This window comes from Bison bison, unplaced genomic scaffold, assembly GCF_000754665.1.
Source record: "Bison bison bison isolate TAMUID 2011002044 unplaced genomic scaffold, Bison_UMD1.0 scf7180017864325, whole genome shotgun sequence".
NCBI classification, from domain to species: domain Eukaryota; kingdom Metazoa; phylum Chordata; class Mammalia; order Artiodactyla; family Bovidae; genus Bison; species Bison bison.
In genome coordinates this window covers 10144061-10169615 of record NW_011494897.1, presented here as the reverse complement: position 1 = coordinate 10169615, position 25555 = coordinate 10144061, and the positions used below count along the sequence as shown (strand labels likewise).

The window sequence follows — 25555 nt, the reverse complement described above, 5'->3', positions numbered from 1 at the left end:
AGTTTTTTTGTATTTCCGTACAAATTGTGAAATTATTTGTTCTAGCTCTGTGAAGAATACTGTTGGTAGCTTGATAGGGATTGCGTTGAATCTATAAATTGCTTTGGGTAGTATACTCATTTTCACTATATTGATTCTTCCAATCCAAGAACATGGTATATTTCTCCATCTATTAGTGTCCTCTTTGATTTCCTTCACTAGTGTTTTATAGTTTTCTATGTATAGGTCTTTAGTTTCTTTAGGTAGATATATTCCTAAGTAGTTTACTCTTTCCGTTGCAATGGCGAACGGAATTGTTTCCTTAATTTCTCTTTCTTTTTTCTCATTATTAGGGTATAGGAATGCAAGGGATTTCTGTGTGTTGATTTTATATCCTACAACTTTACTATAGTCATTGATTGGTTCTAGTAATTTTCTGGTGGAGCCTTTAGGGTTTTCTATGTAGAGGATCATGTCATCTGCAAACAGTGAGAGTTTTACTTCTTCTTTTCCAATTTGGATTCCTTTTATTTCTTTGAGGTGGTGGTGGTGGTGATTTAATCGCTAAGTCTTGTCCGACTCTGCAAGCCCGTGGACTATAACCCGCCAGGCTCCTCTGTCAATGGGTTTCTCTAGGCAAGTATACTGTAGTGGGTTGCCATTTCCTTCTCCAAAACTTTGAGGAGGAGACATCATTTAGTTTTTGTAAGTATCAGTAGATTATCTTTATGGACTTATTGTTTCTACATGCATACTTCTCAGTGCAAGCAGTTCTGATAAAGTGATGAGACATAGTATCCCCGTCATAGAATAAGCCTATTTCTTGTGATGGGGTATCTCCATTTGTGTTCAGTGATGTTAACCTTTTATCATGGTATCTAAGTTTCCCTGTGGATTGACAGGAATTTATCCTACTCTGGAAACCTTCTTATGCGTTAGGTACATATTGATAGACTTCAGCTTATTGGTTGTTTGATGTAACAGATTTTTTCCATTATCTTCCCAATTTCACCCTTGAATTCCTTCATCACTGCTGGGTGAGCCCATCAGAGTATCTCTTTTCCTTCTCCCTATCTGTGTTTCTCTCTCTGAGGCTTTTATTCTCTGTGCCCTGAGGCTGGGTTTTGGGCTTTACTATATGACTTATGAAAGCAATTGAGCATACACCTCTTTAATCATTCAGTTCCTACAACTCTACCATCCTCTTCTGAGAAATGTGAATTAGTCCCAAGGGTTTTTTAAGCTGCTTCTACCAAATAGATGTTTACGTCTTTTCTTTCTTGGATGGATGTTTAGTCAGGACAAAATATGATTAATCTGTAATCAGCATTTTGCTTCTATTACAATAATTTATATTAATATTTCTGATATTCCTCCCCATTTGACTGATAATCTTCTCCCAACTTCTTTCCTTCCCACTTCTGTCTACATATATATATATATATATATATATTTCTATCTCTCCTCCTCTCTTTCACCATATAATCCCTTTTCTGATCCCCACACACATAAATACAAACACACACTCAAACACAAAAACATTGTTTATTATTATTAAAATCCACCTTTCAAACAAAGTAGCTATTAATCTGTAAAGAAGTTAAGGTCAATACTTTTGGTGTCAAGCTCCCTGGATTCAAGCTATTAGGTATACATCTCTAGAGAAATAATTCACACCTAAATCCTCTCATTTATCAAAGGAAGATAAGAAGAGCCTATGTATCTCACAGTGCAATAGTTTAAACCTCAAGGCCTAGTCACCTTAAACGAAAGTCTAATTAAGTATCATTTCTAATTCCATCTTGAGGTAAATGTTATTTGACAATAAAAATTTCTAGTATATCATTAATATGAAAATTTTACTTCTTACTGATCAAACTTTAAACTTATTGCCTATTAATGAGTAAAAGCAAATTATTTTATTAATAGTCAAAGTGTGTTTTATAGATTTATCTATTCCCTAGCAAGATGGAAATTGATTTTGTACGATCAGTGTCTTTTCCTTGCCTTTAGCCTGATAGCACATTGAAAATCCTCGTATAACTGATACCAGGACTCCTATTGCACTCATGGACAATGGTAGCATCTTTCTCAACATTCAGATATGTGTTTTGACTTTGAGTAGGAGTAGATCTTTACCTAGTGCTTCAGTTCAGTTCAGTTCAGTTCAGTCGCTCAGTAGTGTCCGACTCTTTGTGACCCCATGAATTGCAGCACGCCAGGCCTCCCTGTCCATCACCAACTCCCGGAGTTCACTCAAAGTCATGCCCATCGAGTCGGTGATGCATCCAGCCATCTTACCCTCTGTCGTCCCCTACTCCTCCTGCCCCCAATCCCTCCCAGCATCCGAATCTTTTCCAATGAGTCAACTCTTTGCATGAAGTGGCCAAAGTACTGGAGCTTCAGCTTTAGCGTCAGTCCTTCCAACAAAGACGCAGGACCGATCTCCTTTAGAATGGACTGGTTGGATCTCCTTGCACTCCAAGGGACTCTCAAGAGTCTTCTCCAACACCACAGTTCAAAAGTGTCAATTTTTCAGCACTCAGCTTTCTAAACAGTCTAGCTCTCACATCCATACATGACCACTGGAAAAACCATAGCCTTGACTAGATGGACCTTTGTTGGCAAAGTAATGTCTGCTTTTGAATATGCTATTTAGGCTGGTCATAACTTTCCTTACAAGGAGTGTATTTTAATTTCATGGCTGCAATCATCATCTGCACTGATTTTGGAGCCCAGAAAAATAAAGTCAGCCACTGTTTCACCATTTCCCCATCTATTTCCCATGAAGTGATGTGACTGGATGCCATGATCTTTGTTTTCTGAATGTTGAGCTTTAAGCCAACTTTTTCACTCTCTTCTTTCACTTTCATCAAGAGGCTTTTGAGTTCCTCTTCACTTTCTGCCATAAGGGTGGTGTCATCTGCATATCTGAGGTTATTGATATTTCTCCCAGCAATCTTGATTCCAGCTTGTGTTTCTTCCAGTCCAGCGTTTCTCATGATGTACTCTGCATAGAAGTTAAATAAACAGGGTGACAATATACAGCCATGGCATACTCCTTTTCTTTTTTGGAACCTGTCTGTTGTTCCATGTCCAGTTCTAACTGTTGCTTCCTGACCTGCATATAGGTTTCTCAAGAGGCAGGTCAGGTGGTCTGGTATTCCCATCTCTTTCAGAATTTTCCACAGTTTATTGTGATCCACACAGTCAAAGGCTTTGGCATAGTCAATAAAGCAGAAACAGATGTTTTTCTGGAATTCTCTTGCTTTTTCCATGATCCAACGGATGTTGGCAATTTGATCTCTGGTTCCTGGCCTTTTCTAAAGCCAGCTTGAACATCTGAGTTCACGGTTCACATATTGCTGAAGCCTGGCTTGGAGAATTTTGAGCATTACTTTACTAGTGTGTGAGATGAGTGCAATTGTGCGGTAGTGAGCATTCTTTGGCATTGCCTTTCTTTGGGATTGGAATGAAAACCAACCTTTTCCAGTCCTGTGGCCACTGCTGAGTTTTCCAAATTTGCTGGCATAGTAAGTGCAGCACTTTCACAGCATCATCTTCCAGGATTTGAAATAGCTCAACTGGAATTCCATCACCTCCACTAGCTTTGTTCATAGTGATGCTTTCTAAGGCCCACTTGACTTCACATTCCAGGATGTCTGGCTCTAGGTGAGTGATCACACCATCATGATTATCTTGGTCATGAAGATCTTTTTTGTACAGTTCTTCTATGTATTCTTGCTACCTCTTCTTAATATCTTCTGCTTCTGTTAGGTCCATACCATTTCTGTCCTTTATCGAGCCCATCTTTGCATGAAATGTTCCCTTGGTATCTCTAATTTTCTTGAAGAGCTCTCTAGTCTTTCCCATTGGCGATTCTCAATTTAAAGTACATAGTTAATTCCTAACCTCCCACCGTCATTTGAACACTCGATGAGTTCAACTGAGAAATGCATTCTTCCAGTGAGCTTGGTTTTCTATAAACGTTAGCCAGGGTATGTGCTCATAAGTCAGAAAGCATCTTTTTTCTTACTTTAGGTGTTTATTTCATCTTAGTTCACATAATAACAGTCACTCCTTTGTTGATTCAGTATGTATTTATTGAGCAACTAGGATGGATCATGGATATGAGGCTTAAGAATACATAATTATAGAAACAAGGTGTAATCTATGTCTATGTGGAGCTTATTGTATAACGGAAGAGGCGGATGTGAACAGAATAATCACAAAGATAAATATATTTAGTACTACGAAGGAAAAGAATACTCTGCTATTAATAAAAATACACACAGCAAGAGGACTTGAATTAGCAGAAGACAGGGTTGGAAGAGCAGATAAGACAGCAATCTTCTCATGTGTTATTGATGTTTTTGAAGGGTGTACATAGTGGGTGTTATTACAATTATTTTTCTTTTTTCTCAAATTTTTATTTTACATTGGAGCATAGTTGATTAACATTATTGTGTTAGTTTCTGGTGTAAAGCAAAGTGACTCAGTTATACATACACATATAGCTAGTCTTTTTCATGTTCTTTTACCAGTTAGGTTTTTATAGAATACTGAGCAGAGTACCCTGCCCTATACAGTAGGTCATTTTAGGTTATCTCTTTTAAATACAACAAACTTATTTTATATGAATCCCAAGAATAGAAGACAGGAGAACTGAGTGTCTGTTAGAATATGTTTCAGTATGTAATCTCTACATTATGATGATAATATCCAGAGAAAGGTAATATTCCAGTTTATATTTCACAAGCTTTTTGTATGTAAAGCAGCATTCTGACAACTCAAGTCTGATTCAAGCTGAAAAGTTATAATTTTGGGAAACAAGTAATTTATACCTTGTAAAATTAAGATTATACATTTTCTGAAAATTTATTTTGTCATCAAACACCATATCCAGCCTCACATGTGAAAGACATAAAATTAATAGCAAGTTGAAATAAATTATATGTATCTTAAAACCTGTGACCTACTACAACACACTTATATTTTTCTTTACTATGTGGGAAAAATCATAACTTTTAAAAAAAGTTTCCTTAAGGCATTTTAAACATTATAGGAAAAATACTAAATTGAGTTACTACTTAAAAATAAGTTTTATTATGGGAGATTTTCATGCAAAGATTAGCAATTTGTATTCACTATCTCTAAAAATTTAGTTAATAAAAAAATGTCCTTGATCTTGCATTTTTGAAGATAACTTGTAGGTTATTTGAAATGAAGAAGTATATGTAGTTTTCACATATTATAAGTTCAGATATTTGATTTGTTACTTACCTTGTCATAATTCAGGGTCTATGAATGTTTGAGTCAATGTTTAAGGTAGAGTGTATACCATCATGAAGAAATCTCAATGAAATTCTTAAATGTTTAAATAAATTATCAAACAACAAATTGATTTTTTGTTAGCAGGTAACTATTCTTTTCACACATATTCTTTCTAAAGAGCATTTATTAATCTGTGCTTGGACCAAGAAAAATAATTTGCAGATTCTTTGAGTGTAGGCAGAGGATGAGATGGTGGGATGGCATCACCGACTCAGTGAACATGAGTTTGGGTAGGCTCCAGGAGTTGGTGATGGACAGGGAGGCCTGGTGTGCTGCAGTCCACAGGGTTACAAAGAGTCAGACATGACTGAGTGATTAAACTGAACTGAACTGAGTGTAGTCTTATTTTAAAACTCTTTTTATTAATTTTGCTTATTGCATACATATTCAGTTGCTTCAGTCATGTCTGCCAGACCTCTCTGTTCATGGAATTTCCAAGAAAGAATACTAGAGTGGGATGCCATTTCCTCCTCTGAGGTATCTTCCCAACCCAGGGTTTGAAGCCGCTTCTCCTGTGGCTCTTGCTTGGCAGGAGGATTCTTTACCACTGAGCCACCTGGCAAGCCCTAATTTTTTCTCATTAACTTTACTAAAGTACATTACTGTGATTCATAGTTATGTTTTTGTTCTTTAGTTGCTAAGTCATGTCCTACTCTGTTACGACCCCATGAACTGTAGCCCAGCAGGCTCCACTGTCCATGGGATTTCCCAAGCAAGAATACTGGAGTATGTTTCCATTTCCTTCTCCAGGCAATCTTCCCGACCCAGGGATCAAACCCACCCCTCCTGCATTGCCAGGCGTATTCTTTACCCACTGAGCCACCAGGAGCTGGCTGGGACTAAAATCTGTGACTTCACAAGGGTGCACACAACAAAATTTACTAAGAAATAAACTCTGCTCCTTGTACCATCTAAGTTAATTGTTACAAATTTTTCTTCTGTAAAAACTCTACAGAGGCAGTATTAGCAAACATAGACTTATAAATTAAATGACTTTACATCACTGAGGTTAAAAACTTGCCAAAATGTACATACCTTTGAATTTTGTGAACTAAATTGGTGAAAATTCAATTTGAAACTTTAGCTGACTCTTAAATCTATTCTCCTTTGAAAGACTAATATTAGTTCCTAAAATATTTAAATTTATGTAAGAAATGTAAATTTTGACTCATTATTCAAAATAAGTAATTAATTTTGTAATTATAAATTTCAAAGAAAGACATTTGTATTTGTTGCTTATTTTCGCAGAGAATCAAGTAGACATTTTATTTTAGCTCAGTTGTGTTTGTCTCTTATCTACACTGATCAATAATTATGAAATCTGTGTAATTACATGAATGTGGTTGAGGAATAATTGTGATGAGATGTAACAGATGTTAAACTATATTTCCAAAATTTAGAAAGAAAGCTTTTGCTTGTTAAATCATTCCCTCTCTCAACTTAGGAAGTCATTCATTGGCACCATGTATGTTTATTTTTTACATCAAAACTTTTGCTAACGTCTCTTCAAAAGAGTGGTTTACTTTAAAAATGAATAATAAATCCTATATATATATATATGTATACATGTGTGTGTGTATATATATACACACATGTACATATACACACATATGTGGGCTTCCTCAGTAGCTCAGGTAGTAAAGAGTGAGTGAAGTTGCTCAGTCGTGTCTGACTCTTTGTGACCCCATGATTGTAGCCTATCAGGCTCCTCCATCCATGGGATTTTCCAGGCAAGAATACTGGAGTGGGTTGCCATTTCCTTCTCCCAGGTAGTAAAGAATCGACCTGCAAATCAGGAGACCCCGGTTCAATTCCTGGGTTGGGAATATCCCCTGGAGAAGGGATAGACTACTCACTTCAGTATTCTTGGCCTTCCCTGGTGGATCCGACGGTAAAGAATCTGCCTGCCATGTGGGAGACCTGGGTTAGGAAGATACCCTGGAGGAGAGCATGGCAACCCACTCCAGTATTCTTGCCTGGAAAATCCCCATGGACAGAGAAGCCTAGTGGATTACACTCCATGGGATCACAGAGTTGGACATGACTAAGCACACACCTGTATATATATATATCTACATAAGTATATAAGCATGTAGTCCCATTATAGTCCTAGGAAATGAATTACTTTGGGGATACCTGTGGTATTTCCCTTAAATTTTGATTCAAATCTCTATTAAACTACTGAAAATAATTTAAAATTGTGGCTTCCCTGGTGGCTCAGATGGTAAAGTGTCTGCCGGCAATGCGGGAGACCTGGGTTCTATCCCTGGGTTGGAAAGATACCCTGGAGAAGGAAATGCCATCCCACTCCAGTACTCTTGCCTGGAAAATCTCATGGACGGAGGAGCCTGGTCCTTGGGGTTGCAAGGAGTCAGACACGACTGAGCAACTTCACTTTCTTTGCACTTTCAAGATAAAATTAAATCATTTTCAGTATTTCATTGCCCTGAAAATGTAACATATTTTAAGAATTAGAAAAATACGTTAGTAGCCACAAACCAGACCATTCTTTAAAATTTCTCAGTAACCCCATCCAGATCTCATATACTCAATAATATAGTCAAGAGGCTACAGCTATTAATACAATGAATTGTTATTGTTTTACGGGGATGGGTAACGCTTTGTTGCAATCATGATAATTGGTCTTCGTTCTACTCTGAGGGCTTCCCAGGTGGTGCTAGTGGTGAAGAATCTGCCTGTCAATGCAGGAGATTTTAATGACACAGTTCAAGTCTTGGGTCAGGAAGATCCCCTGGAGGAAGGCATGGCAACCCACTCCAGTACTCTTGCCTGGAGAATCCCATCTATAGAGGAGCCTGGCGGGCTACAATCCATGGGGTCGCAAAGAATCAGACATGACTGAAGCAACTTAGCACAGCACGAACATTCTGCTCTACATTTGGCAGCTTATTCAAAATACAATAGTCATTAATGATGCTTCTCAAAAATCTTGCATGTAAACATTTCACATAAGTCATAATTGTGATTATGCCTTTCTTCCAGTATTTATTCTTCTAAATTCCTAGCTTCATATTAAAATACCTCCCAAGCTTTGAAAACCCTGCTACTGTTAAAAAAAAAAAAAAAAAGAAAGTATCAGTGTATTAAGGGGCAGGAGGGTGAAAGAGAATAGGTTCTGTATCCTGCCAACTGCTCAGCATTCAGTTGCTTTAGAAAACTGGCCTCATAACTACTGTTATTCAGGCCATTAGCAACATTTGCCTTGTTCTGGCCAAATGGAAAACAGCATCATTTGTGAGATGTGGAAACTCGTCTGAAAGAACTTTTAAAAAGCCAATTTTGTATATAACGATTACACATAATAGAATTATGGGAGACCAGTATTGATTATTAGTGGCCTTTCTTAAGATCAGTATGATTTTACAGATGCAATTAGAAGGTTATTGCTGCTAAAGATTGGCAAGTTAATTTATAATTCTTAGGCTAGATTTGTCCACACATTAGTGCTTGGGCAATGTATTTTAATATTCTGTTGTGTCTGCAAGTTTTAATGAATATCAACAGAATTAAAATTTCAAGCCAGCAAATGTAGTATCATGAAAAGTAATGTAATAATAGGTTTTAGGACTTCACAAAACAACTTTATTTAGTGTAAATTAGCAATTAAAGATAAACCTTTCAGCAAATGTATAAACTCATTTCATCAATATTTTTATTTTGCCCTTCCTTTGGTAGTGAGTACAAAATATCTAATATCAACCATGGTAGATTCTATATTTTTCAGGAACCAAGTATATATGTGTAATTTTAAAGAAAACATGGTAGTTAACTGTAAGTCAAGTGTAAGTGCAAGTCAATTGTACTGAGTACATTTATATATTCACACAGAATGTAAATACAAATAAGAAAGGTCAATGGCAATGTGGCAATGATGTAACCATTATTTAAATGGAATTTGTTGATGTCATTCGGGTTTTCTAATCTTTTTTATGAGATGGGTAGGGATAAAATTATAATAAATATGTTTGTAGAAAAGTAGACAGGGACACACATAATAAATGATGCTTGCAAGTCCGAATTTTTAGCAGCAAACTTGCAACTCTAATCAACTAATGGAGGCCCCTTAGAGCCAAAGAAAATAATTTCAAAGTAATGTTCTGGCTGAACTGGTTATAATCCATCTGTGTGTTCTACAAAATAGTGGTGCTTATAAAGGGGCTGCTGCTGCTGCTGCTGCTAAGTCGCTTCAGTCGTGTCTGACTCTGCGAGACCCCATAGACCGCAGCCCACCAGGCTCCCCAGTCCCTGGGATTCTCCAGGCAAGAACACTGGAGTGGGTTGCCATTTCCTTCTCTAATGCATGCAAGTGAAAAGTGAAAGTGAAGTCGCTCAGTCGTGTCCGACTCTTAGCGACCCCATGGACTGCAGCCCACCAGGCTCCTCCATCCATGGGATTTCCCAGGCAAGAGTACTGGAGTGGGGTGCCATTGCCTTCTCCGATAAAGGGGGTGAGTTAAACTAAACAATGATGATTGTGCTGATGTCACTTAAAGACTTCCAATAGCGACAGTGAGATAACATTTATGTTCTATGAAGGCTTCAGGTAGAATACAGCATTTAGTTAGATATAACAATGTTCTTATTTAATATAAACATAATGCATCTGGATAGAATCCTGAGATGCCTTTAGGTAAAATGCTCTTATTATGATAATCTTATCAGGCAGCGTGTTTTCAATTCAGCACTCTATTGCTTTGTTTTTCCAAAATTTAATGAATGCATGGTCTAGTTCTAACTGAAGTGAATTTATTCTTCAGGAAAGGAAAAAAAAAAAAAAAAACTGTACCAATAAATTTCTAATTCATATACAACCAGTAGTTCCTTGTTGTCTTCTCAGGTTACCCCAAATTTAAAATACTTGATTTCAGCGATGATATTGCTAGAAAGCAAGCAAACAAACAACCAGCTCTGTAATCTTGGTAGATTACATGACAAGCTCTCTTTTCACTTCATGCTCGTGTTCATCCTAAGAAGGTGCAGGACCAATGGTTGAAGGATAGGGGTTTGAATCATCTTTCTTGATCAGGGTTCCAAGCTGATTGTCCAGGCTAACCTACACGCTCCCACTTTTTTGATCACAGTAAGCTACATGGCCATACTGATTTTGAAGAGCATCGATAAATGCAATCAATCATACTTGTGCTTAGGTGAAAGAAACACATTATTTGAATTCATATCTGTGTCTACTGCTCACAGTATGGTACTTAACTGTTCAGAGATTATTTCCTTTACGTGAAGTGCTCTTATCACCACTTCTGAGGATGATTTCAGTATGTTCTAAGTAGGTTTTCACCAAAAATTTATAGAAATTATAGCAGTGATCATATATCATTACAACACAATCAAAATGTGAATAGCAATAAGAGATCTCAGATTTCACACCAATATTTGTGTTTTCTATGCAAATAATAGGAAGTATAATATTTCATTCTTTATATGAAAAATATTTTTAAAAATCTAGGAGAAGAATTTAAATAAAGCTTTGAAAATTAAAACAATTTACTGCAGTTACTAACAATCCTGTTTTTTAAAATTCATTTATTTATTCATTTAGTTAGTTAGTTGATTGGTTAATTAATTTAGTTTCAGTATTTGGTGACACTCCTAAAGGGTTTGTCCTTTACTCTTGGTGTTGTATGACAGAGAGAATAAATTAACCTGATGGTATGGCAAAGTGTTTTGTCCCACTGAAATGTTGGAAGGTGAATTGAGACCATAAATATAATCCGTGTTAACAGACTGAGGTAATAAAAAGCATCCCATAAGAAGAAGAAAGCGGCCTGCAAGATTGTCCATAGTCTTCAACTCTTAATAGCCATGTGAGATGTGCATATCTAAGGGAAGACAAAACATATTCGAAATGAATTAGATTAGTAACATTTATATCAAGGAATTGGGCCGAAGGGTTACGTTCATTAAGTTATTGTCCCACTTGTGTTTTTGCACATTGTGAAGGCTTTGCAATTTATTCATTCATGTTATACTTCACTTAGTATAATTTTGGAACCCTTGAGGTCACAGGTTTTCTTCTAGTCATCTATATTACTAGCAAGATTTCTGGTAGCTACAGCAATAAGTAGCAAACCATTAGTAAATATTCTTGTTAAATTAATGTCATAAGCTGGGTTCAGAAATTGATTTAAATTTAAGAAGAAGAAGCTAAAGAAAGTTGCAAATATTTCAAGTCAGAATAGATCATGGGTTGGTACTGATCATGGGCTGGTGGTATACGTTGACTAATTGTCAAAAAAATAATGGAGGCTGGGATCGCACTCTTCCACTATGTATTAACCTACAGTCATCTAGCAAGAAATAGCAATTTAGAAAGAGTTTGTACAGGTTGTAAAAAAAAATCACCATCAAAAAATTGTCTTGGTTATTTAAAGTCCAATTACTTCACTTAGCAATTTGTATCTTATGAGTATTTGTCAATGCATATGAATTTATAAATCTGTTCATTTAAACCATTGAAAAAGATATACCATAACTTTAGGTTCAAGTTATGTTACTCTCTCTTGATAAAATTATAAAATCTTTTCAGCAAATAAAAAAGTAACTGTTGGGGAGTAAAGTTTTGAAATTAATGAGCAACTATTATTTAGATCATGGTTTAACAAATAACTTTTAGAATCACTGTTTTATTGTATACCTTATGTCGCAAAACACTAAAACCTTAATATTTTGAATATATATTCCCATTTGAATATTCTACATGTATATCAAACACACACATGCACAAATAAATTCAGGTAAATCTCTTACAAAATGAAAAGAAATAGGAAATTAATGTTATCAATCAGATTTGGGAAGATAATAACAACAACATTCTTACTCTCTTCTGAGGAAACATGAAATAATAAATCCAGTGATAAACTCCCAAAATTTAATGAAAAGGGGTTTTAAAATTTACTCAAAGTAAATTTGACTCAAAGCAACACACCAAATGATCTAATCAGTAGTTTTCTTCAAAGTATGATCCCAGGAATAGTAGTATTAGCATTGCTAGTTGAAAATGCAAACTCTTGACCCCATCCGAGGCCTAATGAATCAAAAACTCTGGGATGGAGTCTCCAGGTGATTCTAACAGGTCCTGATGTTTGAGAACCATTGGCATGGTCATACTATTTAAAGCTGTTGGGATCTGCTGATTTACAGAGGTGGTAGCAGGTGTGTCTCAATGAAGGAAACATTTTCAGGCTGGTCTTCCCTAGATTCCTTATAGTGAATCTTGTAATTAGTTTCCAAAAGACTGGACGGATTGTTGGCTGCCAAATGTGTGTCAGAGGAACAAATGATTCATGGTTAGAGACTCCATCAGGGACGTGGTTCTTGGTCCTGGAAATATTTATTTACCGTTCTTCATTATTCTGTGTAAATCTTTTCTGTGCCTCCCCACAACTAGTCTCTTGTATTTTTCCTTTAAAGACTGCCTAAGTGTCAAATACCACCTCTCTGGAGTTGCCCTGTCTGGTCACTTATGATAAAATAGGGCCATCATAATAGGCTGCCTGTGATAGCTTTCAGCACTTGTCACAATCTGAATGTGTTTAAAATTTAACATCTTTGTTTGTTCTTTAAACTGTCTCTAGAATGTGAACTCCATTTAGATTCTGGTTCACAGATGTATCTTTATCATGCACTTTTTTGTAGAGCATTACAGGTATTTTTTTGTAGGCAAAAATGTAAATAAATATGGCACATATTTATACAGTATTTAATCAGCCTTTTATTTGCTAAGTAGTAACGGGGTCAAATTACATAAGTAGGTGAGTTTAAATCTAGTAGAGGGAAATCTTCTCTGTGGAAGCTACTTGAGATTTATCAGATCATTCCTGAAGGGGGAAAAAAAATCAATATAGTTGATATAAGCAATCTAGTTCAGCATAGTCATTTTCTAAAATATTATTAGGTTGGCTTTAATTCAATATAAATGTATACATTTTTATATAAATCTTTTATATTCATATTTGCTATTTCTCTGATTTGATCAAATCCAGCTTAAAAGTCATTTTGCATCTTGAGTAATTGCTGGTTAAGTTGAATTGGGGTTTCAAAACATACTATAAACAACAATTATTACAAGAACTAGTTTCTTTGTTGATCATATTTTTAAAAATTCTTCTACAGCTCCTTAATATTCTTGAAGTCTTACAAGTTTCCAATCTAAACTGAATAGAAAAAGAATGATTAATGATAAAAACAAATTTAATCTTTTTTCAAATTCCATTGGAAAATAATAAAATATTGCTTTGGTTTCCTTTTTAAAAATAATTCTACATTAATATTCTATGCATAATGAAATCATTTTTATAAGTACATAATTCCTTAGGAAAAATAATCAGTGGAAACTGTTTACTTTAAGTGGTTTATTTTTCCTCTACACGACTTGGTTTCAGAATAGTCACTCAGCTACATAAATTATAAATATTGCTTCTCCTACCCATAGCACATGCAGTATTGTTACAAGCAAAAATCATTGTAATGTAGCGACTCCAGCAAAACTACCAAGTGAACTTTTCAAATGAAAACATTCAGATAGATTATGTATTTATGAATAAAAATAAATTTGCTTTTCAGGGAGTTTGGCCGCTGGAAAGTAAATAACCTTGCAGTTGAGAGAAGAAATTTCCTTGGCTCCCCTCTGCCTCTTGCCCCTGAATTCTTCCGCAACATAAGACTTTTGGGACGTCGACCTACCCTTCAGCAAATCACAGAAAATCTTATCAAGAAATATGGGACACATTTCTTGCTCTCTGCTACTCTGGGAGGTACGGCTCTTTGAAATATTTGTGCCTGTGTATGCTTGTGCATAAAACTGTATAAGTCAGGGAAAAGTGTTGGTTCATCCAAATTGCTGCAGTTTGAATAATCTTAGATTATTCATTAACTTAATCAGCACGTTTATTGAATTACTGCTAAATATCTTGTATGGTGTTCACAAGGGTGAGTTAGAGGATTGTCACTCAGTTTCTGCCTGAAAATAATTTACAATCTAATAACATAGACTAAATATAGGCATAGTTATGATACTCTATAATGCAAGGTGATATGCCAAATTTTGTTTAAATTTGAATAATAAGCATTCTAGTCACAGATGGGACTCTGTTTCAGAGAGCAGGAAAGGTCCTGAAGTAAAAATTAAAATTCCAAAATTACATTTTTAGAGCTATTTTAACATTTCTGATTGTGGTTAATATATGATATGAAGAGAGTATCATATGATATATGATATGAAGAGAATATTTATGTCATTGAAATAAATATCAATGAAGAGGCATAATATGAAAGTAGAGATTAACAATGTTACTTCTTCCTCCATGTGATTAAATATCATTACATGTGTTTTATCATGGTGATATATAATTCAGTATTTTGAATACATGTAAATGATTTGGGGGGAGATAATGTATAATTATCTCTAAATGTCATTTAGAAAATGACATTTTTCTAAAATTTAAAAGTATACCAGAATTCCATATATTTAATAATGGTTTATAGGACTTTAAATAATGTCCAAATATTCCACTTAAAATGGATGTTACTCTTTCCTGAAAAGAGGACCATTGGACAAAATTGGGTAGGAATCACCATGGAAGCAGTGATTCCCTGCCCCCTTGTCAATTTCTCAGGAAGTATATGGAAGACAAGACAGCTTGATTCACAGTAACAGTGAGGAGGTGTGAAAGACCACCTGCTCTTTAATTTTTCTGTCTTAGAGCATGTATATTTTTCCCTGTTTCCTGCCAGTCCAGACTGCCACCAAATCACATCAGTTTATTTTTCCAGAATATATCCTGTATCAAATTCTTTTCTGACTCCCACCCCAGTGTCCCTAGACAAGTGACCACCATGTTTCTTCTAGATTACTCCTAAGATTCGTCCTTTGCACACATCTTTTTAAAACTTGAGTTGTTTTAACTCAACCTACAATTAGCCACTTGATATGAAATCCAAATGCCTTTCTGTGGTTTCTTAAGGCACCACATGAATGATCTGCCACTGGCTTTTATCTGAAACCTCATCTGACCACTCTCCTGATTGTGCTTGATTTTTCAGCCACAAGAAAACTTCACATTTTTCTGCTCAAATGTTACTCTCAGAGGGGAGTAACATTACTGATGTTCCCATCAACAATAGTGCCTATAGACCATCAGGAGTCTCTACTATTTCATGATCTCATTTTACATTATTCATAGGATTTATTATTATGTGAAAAAAAATATTTATGTTCTTACTGGTTTATCATCTGTCATTCCTGCATATTTTCTTAAAGACAGGAATCTTGCCTGTATTTGTTACTAATTTATCACCCACAGTTATTGTGGATGGAAAATACCAATGTCTAAATAAAGCATATTGCAGCCATCAAGTTATCAGTCACTGCAGCCACCCCAGCTGTGCACCCTCATGGGATTCCTGACAGAGAAAGGAGGATACTGGCCCTAGATAGTTAAAGTGCATATCAGAGGAATGATTTCAGTTAGCGCAGACTCTTGCATCTTCCCATACATAGAAAAGTGCTAAATTCATTAACCCAAACTTCTTTTTAAAACTCAATTTCAGTTTTTTAAACTTTTCTTTAATTAATAGTAATTTTTTTATGTTCTTTTACCTGATTTTTGTTGCAAAACTCCTATGTATCCTGACTCCTCCTTTCTCTTTTCAGAGCAGTCCCACAGAGTCACTTCAGAGACTATCTTCTGGGCTTAGGTCCTTAATTTTGTCCACCAAATAAAACAATTTTCAACTTCTGCATTGTGCAGTTTTTTTCAATCAACATTATAGTAGTGCTGGGCACACAATAAGTTCTCTTTAAATATTTGTTAAATTTTTAAATGAATAAGTGAAACTACACTTTGCTAGGAAGCTGAGACTGCCCAGTCCACTAGATAAATGTCAAAATGATGAAATATATGATAGAGGATAATTGAGATCTAATTCAGGAAGAAGACTGAATGAAAGAAGCAAATCCATGGAGCCAGAATGGGTCAGTTAAACCAATCGATTCAGAATTGGAGAGAATCAGGATAAGAGGGAGAGCAGGTGAACCAGGCATGCGGAGGTAAAAAAGGAGAGATCCCCGGACACACTGAAGAACCAAGCCTGCCATGGAACCCTGAGGAATTAAATGTAGAAGAGACAGCTAGTCCAGGCAGACAGAAAAGTTTACTGTAACGCACATTCTCTCTCTATTACCTTCCTCCATAAATAAATAATACTAAAATAATGAGATAAAGAGATCAGACAAGCCTGGTGTTGAATCCTGACTTGTTTTTTATTGTAAACAAATTGTGAGACCTTAAAAACAAGTTACTTCACTGCTTTTTATTTTATTTTTTTTTTAAGGAAAAATGGGGGACAGTAACACCTGTGTGACAGGGACATGGGAAGATTAGTGTAAGTGCCATAAACAAGCCATGTGTTTATGTAATTGCTGTTGTCATTACAGCACTGTAGATGGCAAAACAATGACAAAAAGTATCCCCATAATTGTGAAAACTGATTCTTTGAAAGTTATGTCTATTTGGCTTTGTAATGACAATAGTTATTAATACAATAAAATCTGAAGTGAAAGTCAAAATTAAATTATTTCTATAACACCTCCTTTTAAAAAGTTCAGTGTTCTTGCAACACATACATACTAGGTTTCATTACATCAACAATACAGAGTTCCCAGAAGAATTTCAAAACATAAAATATATTCTTCAAATAAAGGAAGGAAGTGACACGGGGAGAAACCGAAGAGATCAAAAGTAGAGATAATTCTCAGGGATATTTTTGTTCCTTAGCAACAAAACTATGGTGACTTTTTTATTTATTTCATTGCTTTGGCCTTATGGGTGTCACATTGTTACCTTAAGATAGTTTTTGTTTATATGTTTTTGGCTTATTTTTATAAACATGGTTGATGGAAACCTTTGTGATAAATTACTTTTTAAGGTTGATTATTTGATAATGACAATCTACTTTCTCAAAATTGATTTACTTCAGTTATTTAAAAGTTTTATTCAAGCATTGTCTTCCATGGTGGGTTGGGGGAAAGAATGGAATCATCACCCTCATTTGCCTTCTAATCTCTGACTATCCTTTGGATTTAGTATTCCTGGTATTTTCTGTTGAAATTATTTCTTTCATCTTTAAGTGTTACTTATATTTTCCTTCAGAAATCTCTCTGTTGGGTGATGTTAATAATTTAGCTAAAATGCATGAAATTAGTTTAGTAGCTTAAGGATATAAACTATTAGCAATTAAAATGTATACTAGGTTAATTTCAACCATTTTTAAAATTATTGCTATTGTAATGACACTCTTTTTTGTTGCTATAAGTGTATTTTAACTTCATATGTTTTACCTGACTGAACATGAAATTGTATTACTCCATTTCTTAAAAATGAGACTGGTGGTGTTTAACTTGAGTACATTTTCTTTCTCTCTCATTAAATGACCAAGACTGAAGAACAACTCTAATATTAACACTGAGGATATCAGGTATACAAGCAAGATATTTTAAATAAAAAGCCAGGTTTTAAAATTTTATTTTTATGGTTTAATTGAAATATAGTTGATTTGCAATGTTGTGTTAATTTCTTCTTTACAGTAAAATGATTCAGTTATACATATATATATATATATATATATATATACAGATTCATTTTATGTTGGTTTTCATTATGGTTTATCACAGAATAATAAATACCATCCTCTGTGCTAGACAGTAGGACCTTGTTGTTTATCTAGTCTATATATACTACTTTGCATCAGAAAACTCATTACTTTATAAATAGATGCTTTCTAAGTAACTAGATCTTCAACTAAATTTAAACATTTTTCAAAACAAGTTGAGTGTAAAATACTCTCTACCAGCATTAAAGTGATGAAAAGGAGATAAATGAAAAATGTTTTTTTTTCCCAAGAGTTATTTAGTACATCATATTATTGACTTAGACATAAAACTTGGGATAGGATATTCGAAGCCTTTAATGGGATATTTTATGATAGAGAAGTCAGTGATTAAATTATCTTCCTATAGGGGAAAATAAATTATAAAAAGCCTTCTTCAATATATATCATTTTCTACGTTTGTTTCATCTTATAGCTTCCAAACTATTTTTCAATATAGCTATTTAGCTTGCTTCTATTTGGGATAATGATATCTAAACTCCATCACAGTTTAAAAATCTAAAATAAGCTACTAAATTTAAAGAATCAATCTTGGAAAAGATTGCACTCCTGGGATATATTGATTTCTAGCTATGGAATATATTTCTGGACTGTTTTTATAAAATATTTCATTATAATATAATCTATGACAAACACTGAAATAAAGTGCATCTGTGTACTGAATACAGAAATACCGAAAAAGGAAAAAAAAAATGAGTGAATGGAAACAAAAAGACCTTAACATTGTTGAGCTTACTGAGCAGACAGAGGGTGTTCAGTAATAACAGGTCAGGATTCTCTATCAATAGAAAAGGACAAAGGATTAAGGGAGATGAAAATCAAAAATTAATTAAAAATTGATAAAAAAATGTTATAGCAAAATGTTTATAGTAGTTTTAAATATGACCTGAGCCTCACCTCCACAATTGCAAAGACTTGTCCAAGCAGTCATATGTAAAGCTCTGAGCCATCCACAGTCACTGGAGAATGTGAACACCTCCTGGTGAAATGGCTCTTTAAAGTCTAAGGAGGTGAGAAGCCAACCACAGCAGGTGCTCTGTGCTCCCTAAAGCACATCCTAAAGAGGAAGAAGAGGAAGAGGTGGGGTTACTGACTCGCAGGTCCCTTCCCAACACCCACCAGTCCGTCAGCTCACACCTCTGCGGGCAGGGTCTGGAATGTGGACTCAGTGAGGAGAGTTTAGGCAAAATAACTTCCCTCCAAAGTACTCTTTTTCTCAGAGATGTTTTTCTTATTGGACCAAAATTCATTTTACAAGCAAATGGATTGTATATTGAGATTTGTTCATTTACAACTTTAAAGGTTTTTTTTTTTTTTATTCTCAGCAACATAAAAACAGTTCTATTTTGATTTTGAATGCACAGAGTTTTAAAAGCCATCATTAATTTTATAGCAGAAAGAGTTACATTTTTTTTTCTTGCAAGTTTGCTTTGAAATTTTTTTTCTGAAAGTGCTTCTTATGAGAATGTATCAGGGACTACCATATGGCTCAATTTAAAGCATTTTGTCAGATATTTAATTTTACTAGCTATAGAAAATATTTTCTTCATTGTTGGAGTGAAAAAATGCATGATTGAAATGCAGACTAATATTAACTTACTAAGGTAATTATCTAAAATAAATACTGTCTCAGTGACTATATAGTATATAATTAGCTATATCTGCAAGGTAGTTTATTTAGCTCAAAAATTTCTTGATATATATTTTATGTGTATGTATATTTGTCAAAGAAAAAAACAGAGGTCAGTAAGCTGGGGTATGATAGAATATTAGTTTAATTTTTTTTCTTGCATTTCTATAAGTATGGAAGTCCAAATATCCTCATTTAATTTCAGAAATGCTCAATTCTCACTTTTCTTTATGCAAATTATATTTTGTAGAAAATAGTTAAAGATAGTTTGTAATTCTATATCATGCACCATCTTCTTTCAAAATAGATTGATAGCTGTCTTTCTCATTTTCACTGTCTCTTCTCAGGAGGCATAAATTCCTTTTATTTTAGTTTATCTATGATATAATTTAAAGAAGTTAATCTGCCAAGGTATGTATTAGTACATATAATTTATCATTTAACCAAATAGAAATAATTACTTGAAAATACATGGAACTATTTCTATGTATTTTCAATTAATTAGAAATGCATAGTCAGTTGCATTTCTAATTAGAATGCATATTCTCTTCAAGAAAAAGTATTGAAAGAAAGAAAAGAACAATTTTCTGAAGCTTTATACTCCAAGGAATTATTAAAATAATTACACTTCCATATTTGTATTTAAGACTGAATACTACTTAAGATTAATTATATCAGTTCATCTCTCTGTCATCGCTCTGTGTCTGTCTCTCTTTTATTCTTTCATTTCTATCTCTGTCGCTCACATTTCTCTGGTGAAAAGAATGAAAACTTTGAAATTAAAGTAATATTGTTAATTCACGTGTAATGATTATAAGGCAGTTACCTACTAAAAATGACTTGAGCCCATTTATAAAAATCATAATAAAGATAACAAAGAAGAAAATGAAATTAAATTTGCTATGTCAGTTGATCTTAATAATGGCATTCCTGGCAACTAAGTCAAAAGATAAATGCTGAGTTTTAGAATTTCATAAATACAATTATATTTATTCTTGTTTTTCTGTATAGCACTTTAATAGGACAGATAAATCACTTGTCCATTTATTTGACAAATATGTACTGAGTTACCTATAAAAGCACAAAGATTCAGGACCTTTCTTAAAGGAACACACAGGTCACTGATAAAGACAGACATTTAAATTGGTAATAAATTTTACTGTGGTTGAGAGCCTCATTACTTGAGGCTGGTCCATGATCCAAGAACATCAGCATCACCTTGGAACCTGTTAGAAATGCAGAATCTCAGATTCCATCCCAGATTAATGAATCAGAATCTACATGTTAACAAGATCTCCAGGTGATTTATATGCACATTAAGTCTGAACAGCACTATTTAGAGTATCTACATAAATTTCAACTGCACTTAACTGCTCCAGAAATCTCACTTCTGAGAATCAATCTTACCAAAATAATAGCAAGAGTCTGCAACTATACATAACAAAAATGTTCAGTATAGCATTGTTTGTAAACTTCTCCATGAAACATTTATTTCACTCAGGGTGTATTCTGTTCCATCTCTACTTGGAACTATATGTTTCCAGTTACTTTTTTATTCATGTCGTTATTCAATAGGGACTATTGTTTCTGGGCAATTTTGTTTAGAAATTTTTCTGACAACTTGGGGGGATAACTGTTAATAAGCATAAGGTCAGTTGCTTTCTTTTAGAGTGTTTTGTAAAATATATTATGTTTTTTGTCAAAGCTGTGTAAGTCTAGCTATTTTCTTTGCAAAATATCTTGCAGATGCCAACTGGGATATATTTGAATTTGCTGCTTATCAGAAGCCTGTTTTTTCTAGATTTTCCCCTTCTATTTGTATCTAAAACCCTGTCTTTTTTCTACAACACTATGTTAGTGGAAAGATACATGTCTTCCGGGGATATACCTTTTAACACAAAAAGCTAGGAAACAATGATCATTAGCAGTGAAAGTAAACACTGAAAAGTGAAGTAAAATTTAAAAAGACAGAGATACTTAAAATATAGTAAAACTTGGAGAATTTTTTAAGGAATGAAAAATACAAGGAATAATATGACCTGTTACTACCAAAAATAGGATAACAATTTTGAACTGAAACAATACATCAAAAGTAAAACCTACAATTATATTTAAACTGTATTTGCACTGGTTGTTCCTGTTATTCTACGCTTATAGCAGTTTTTGATACATGAAACTCACACAAAAGCAAAATAGACATTCACAGTAAGATTTTCAAGGATAAGAAAGTTGAATGACTGGGAAGATATTTGCCATAAATGCACTTTTTTTTTTTTCACCTGGGTGGAATGATATTTATTGGAGTCAGTATACTAGTCCATGGGTAGTAGCAATGTTAAAATAAAATACAGCCAACATCCAAGAGTTACCGTCATTTCAGTTAAAAAAGAAATAACCTCAAAACTCAGTGCACTGCAACTACACAACACAATACTGGTTGTGTCTCCCCAGTATTATGTCTCGTCAATATATATGGATCCCGTGCTCTGAGTGTCTGCTCATTCTGGGAATCAAGTTGAAAAAGGCTCTCATTGGAACATGCCATCTTACTGGCAGATGGCAAAGGCATAAAAAGAAAAAATGAGCATAATAATTTCTGATGTGTTTCAAAACTTGTACTGAATCATGGAACATCTGGCTCTTATGAAGTCTGCTGACCTCATCATTTTCTATTTTCGATATCAAGTTAAAGGGCAGCACTCACTTTTCTTTACAATGGACCATTAATTCATGCATGGGCTTCCCTAGAGGCTCGGTGGTGAAGAATACCCTTGCCAATGCAGTAGAGGCAGGTTCGATTCCTGGGTCAGGAAGATCCCCTGGAGACGGAAATGGCAACCCACTCCAGTATTCTTGCTTGGAGAATCCCGTGGACAGAGGAGCCTGTTGGGCTACAGTCCATGAGGTCACAAAGAGTCAGACATAACTTAGTGACTGAACCACAGCAATACATGTGTGCATGTTTGCATCCATGACACAGTTAAAATTGCAAATAATAAACTACTGCATTTTATTGATTTATCTGTAGATTCTGTTACTCATTCTCTTTTCCATTGCTTCTGGTTGTGAAATTTTGAAAAAGCTAAAAGCTTTTATGTAAGCTAAAAGCTATATATGTAAGAATGCAAGTTGAGAAGATCCAAGTGAAAAGGTAATAGAATGAAAGTTCTTTCATTTCTGTTTCTCCTGGACACAAAATCAACTCTTGAAAACCAGGCCAGAAAAATACATAATTGTGAGGTCCACAATATAGGGAATATACCTAATCTTACCCTATGAACTAACCCTAGGATAACATTAAAGTCATGATTTTTTTTGTGGTTTTACAGTCCTCTGTTTTGTATTCTCTATGAAAGCAATCTTCAGTATGTGCTTTTAAAGTCCATAAACCTCCACAGCATTTTAGTTGTAAAAGGCACAGCTGTATGATTTCTATGTGAAATAATCACATCTTTTTATATCTACAGTCATTAATCCTTTTCACTTTCTAATGGACTCAGAATGTTGAATCACTTGGAAATCACATTTAGTTTTTACAAAATGGGTAGATGTCCTTTGGCACTCATGTCATGCTTATGAGCTACAGCTGGCTTTAAAACTGTGAATGAAAATTACTTTTGAACACACAATTTTGGTTGATTGAATAATATATCACTTTACAAATCTGAATATTTTTACATAGAATTGTCATGTACTTATGTATCAGTTCTTTCAGTTCAATCACTCAGTCGAGTCTGACTCTTTGCGACCCCATGGACTGCAGCACACCAGGCCTCCCTGTCCACCAACTCCCAGAGTTTACTCAAACTTATATCCATTGAATTGGTGGTGACATCCAACCATCTCATCTGTCATCCCTTTCTCCTCCCACCTTCAATCTTTCCCAGCATCAGGGTCTTTTCAAATGACTCAGTTCTTTGCATCAGGTGGCCAAAGTATTGGAGTTCCAGCTTCAGTATCAATTGAACATTCAATTGATATCTAATGAACATTCAGGACTTATTTCCTTTAGGATGGACTGATTGGATCTCCTTGCAGTCCAAGGGAATCTCAAGAGTCTTCTCCAACACCACAGTTCAAAAGCATCAATTCTTTGGCGCTCAGCTTTCTTTATAATCCAACTCTCATATCCACACATGACTACTGGAAAATCCATAGCCTTGACTAGATGGATCTTTGTTGGCAAAATAATGCCTCTGCTTTTTAATATGCTGTCTACCTTGGTCATAACTTTTATTCCAATGAGTAAGCATCTTTTAATTTCATGGCTACAGTCACTATCTGCAGTGATTTTTGAGCCCCCCCAAATAGTCTTTCACTGTTTCCATTGTTTCTCCATCTATTTGCCATGAAGTGATGGGACTGGATGTCATGATCTTAGTTTTCTGAATGATGAGCTTTAAGCCTACTTTTTCACTCTCCTCTTTCACTTTCATCAAGAGGCTCTTTAGTTCTGCTGCACTTTCTGCCATAAGGGTGGTGTCATCTGCATATCTGAGGTTATTGATATTTCTCCCAGCAATCTTGATTCCAGCTTGTGCTTCCTCAAGCCCAGCATTTCTCATGATGTACTCTGCCTATAAGTTAAATAAGCAGGGTGACAATATTCAGCCTTGATGTACTCATTTTCCTATTTGGGAACCAATCTGTTCCGTGTCCAGTTCTAACTGTTGCTTCCTGACCTACCCACAGATTTTTCAAGTAGCAGGTCAGGTGGTCTGGTATTCCCATCTCTTGAAGAATTTCCCACAGTTTATTGTGGTCCACACAGTCAAACGCTTTGGTGTAGTCAGTAAGGCAGACATCGATGTCTTTTCTAACTGTCTTACTTTTGGGATGATCCAGCGGATGTTGGCAATTTGATCTCTGGTTCCTCTGCTTTTGCTAAAAGCAGCTTGAACAGCTGGAAGTTCACAGTTCTCATATTGCTGAAGCCTGACTTGGAGAATTTTGAGCATCCCTTTGCTAGCATGTGAGATGCGTGCAATTGTGCGGTAGTTTAACATTCTTTTGCATTGCCTTTCTTAGGGACTGGAATAAAAACTGACCTTTTCCAGTCTTGTGGCCACTGCTGAGTTTTCCAAATTTGCTGACATACTGAGTGCAGCCCTTTCACAGCATCATACTTTAGGATTTGAAATAGCTCAACTGGAATTCCATCATGTCCACTAGCTTTGTTTATAATGATGATTCCTAAGGCCCACTTGACTTCACATTCCAGGATATCTGGCTCTAGGTGAGTGATCACACCATCGTGATTATCTGGATTGTGAAGATCATTTTTGTACAGTTCTTCTGTGTATTCTTGCCACCTCTTCTTAATATCTTCTCCTTCTGTTAGGTCCATAACCATTTCTGTCCTTTATGAAGCCTATCTTTGATTGATTGTATTATATTATATTTTCCTCAGTTTTTCTTAGAATATTTGTTATTTTTCTTTCATTTATCCTAATACACAATAATTATATAATAGAATATCTATGCATAGGAAATTCAAAATAATGTTTATCAATTTTTAATTTTAGTGTATTGTAATCATTAAGAGTACATCATAAGAAACACTGGGCTGGATGAAGCACAAGTTGGAATCAAGATTTCCAGGAGAAATATCAATAATCTCAGATATGTAGATGGCAGAAAGTGAAGAAGAACTAAAGAGCCTCTTGATGAAAGTGAAAGAGGAGAGTGAAAAAGTTGGCTTAAAGCTCAACATTCAGAAAATGAAGATCATGGCATCCAGTCCCATCACTTCATGGGAAATAGATGGGGAAACAGTGGAAACAATGGCTGACTTTATTTTTCTGGGCTCCAAAATCACTGCAGATGGTGACTGCAGCCATGAAATTAAAAGATGCTTAGTCCTTGGAAGGAAAGTTATGACCAACCTAGACATTAAAAAGCAGAGACATT

The 25555-nt window shown here is 34.9% G+C and overlaps 1 protein-coding gene across 2 annotated transcripts in view; it reads left to right on the top strand.

The window, feature by feature from the left end:
* BRINP3 (bone morphogenetic protein/retinoic acid inducible neural-specific 3) overlaps positions 1–25555 on the top strand; it is a 497054-nt gene that overhangs the window by 237384 nt on the left and 234115 nt on the right. For both annotated transcript variants that reach the window (XM_010853296.1, XM_010853297.1), the window contains exon 3: positions 13912–14102. In XM_010853296.1, coding sequence (XP_010851598.1) covers positions 13912–14102 — 191 coding nt within the window. The remainder of the gene's footprint in view (positions 1–13911; positions 14103–25555) is intronic.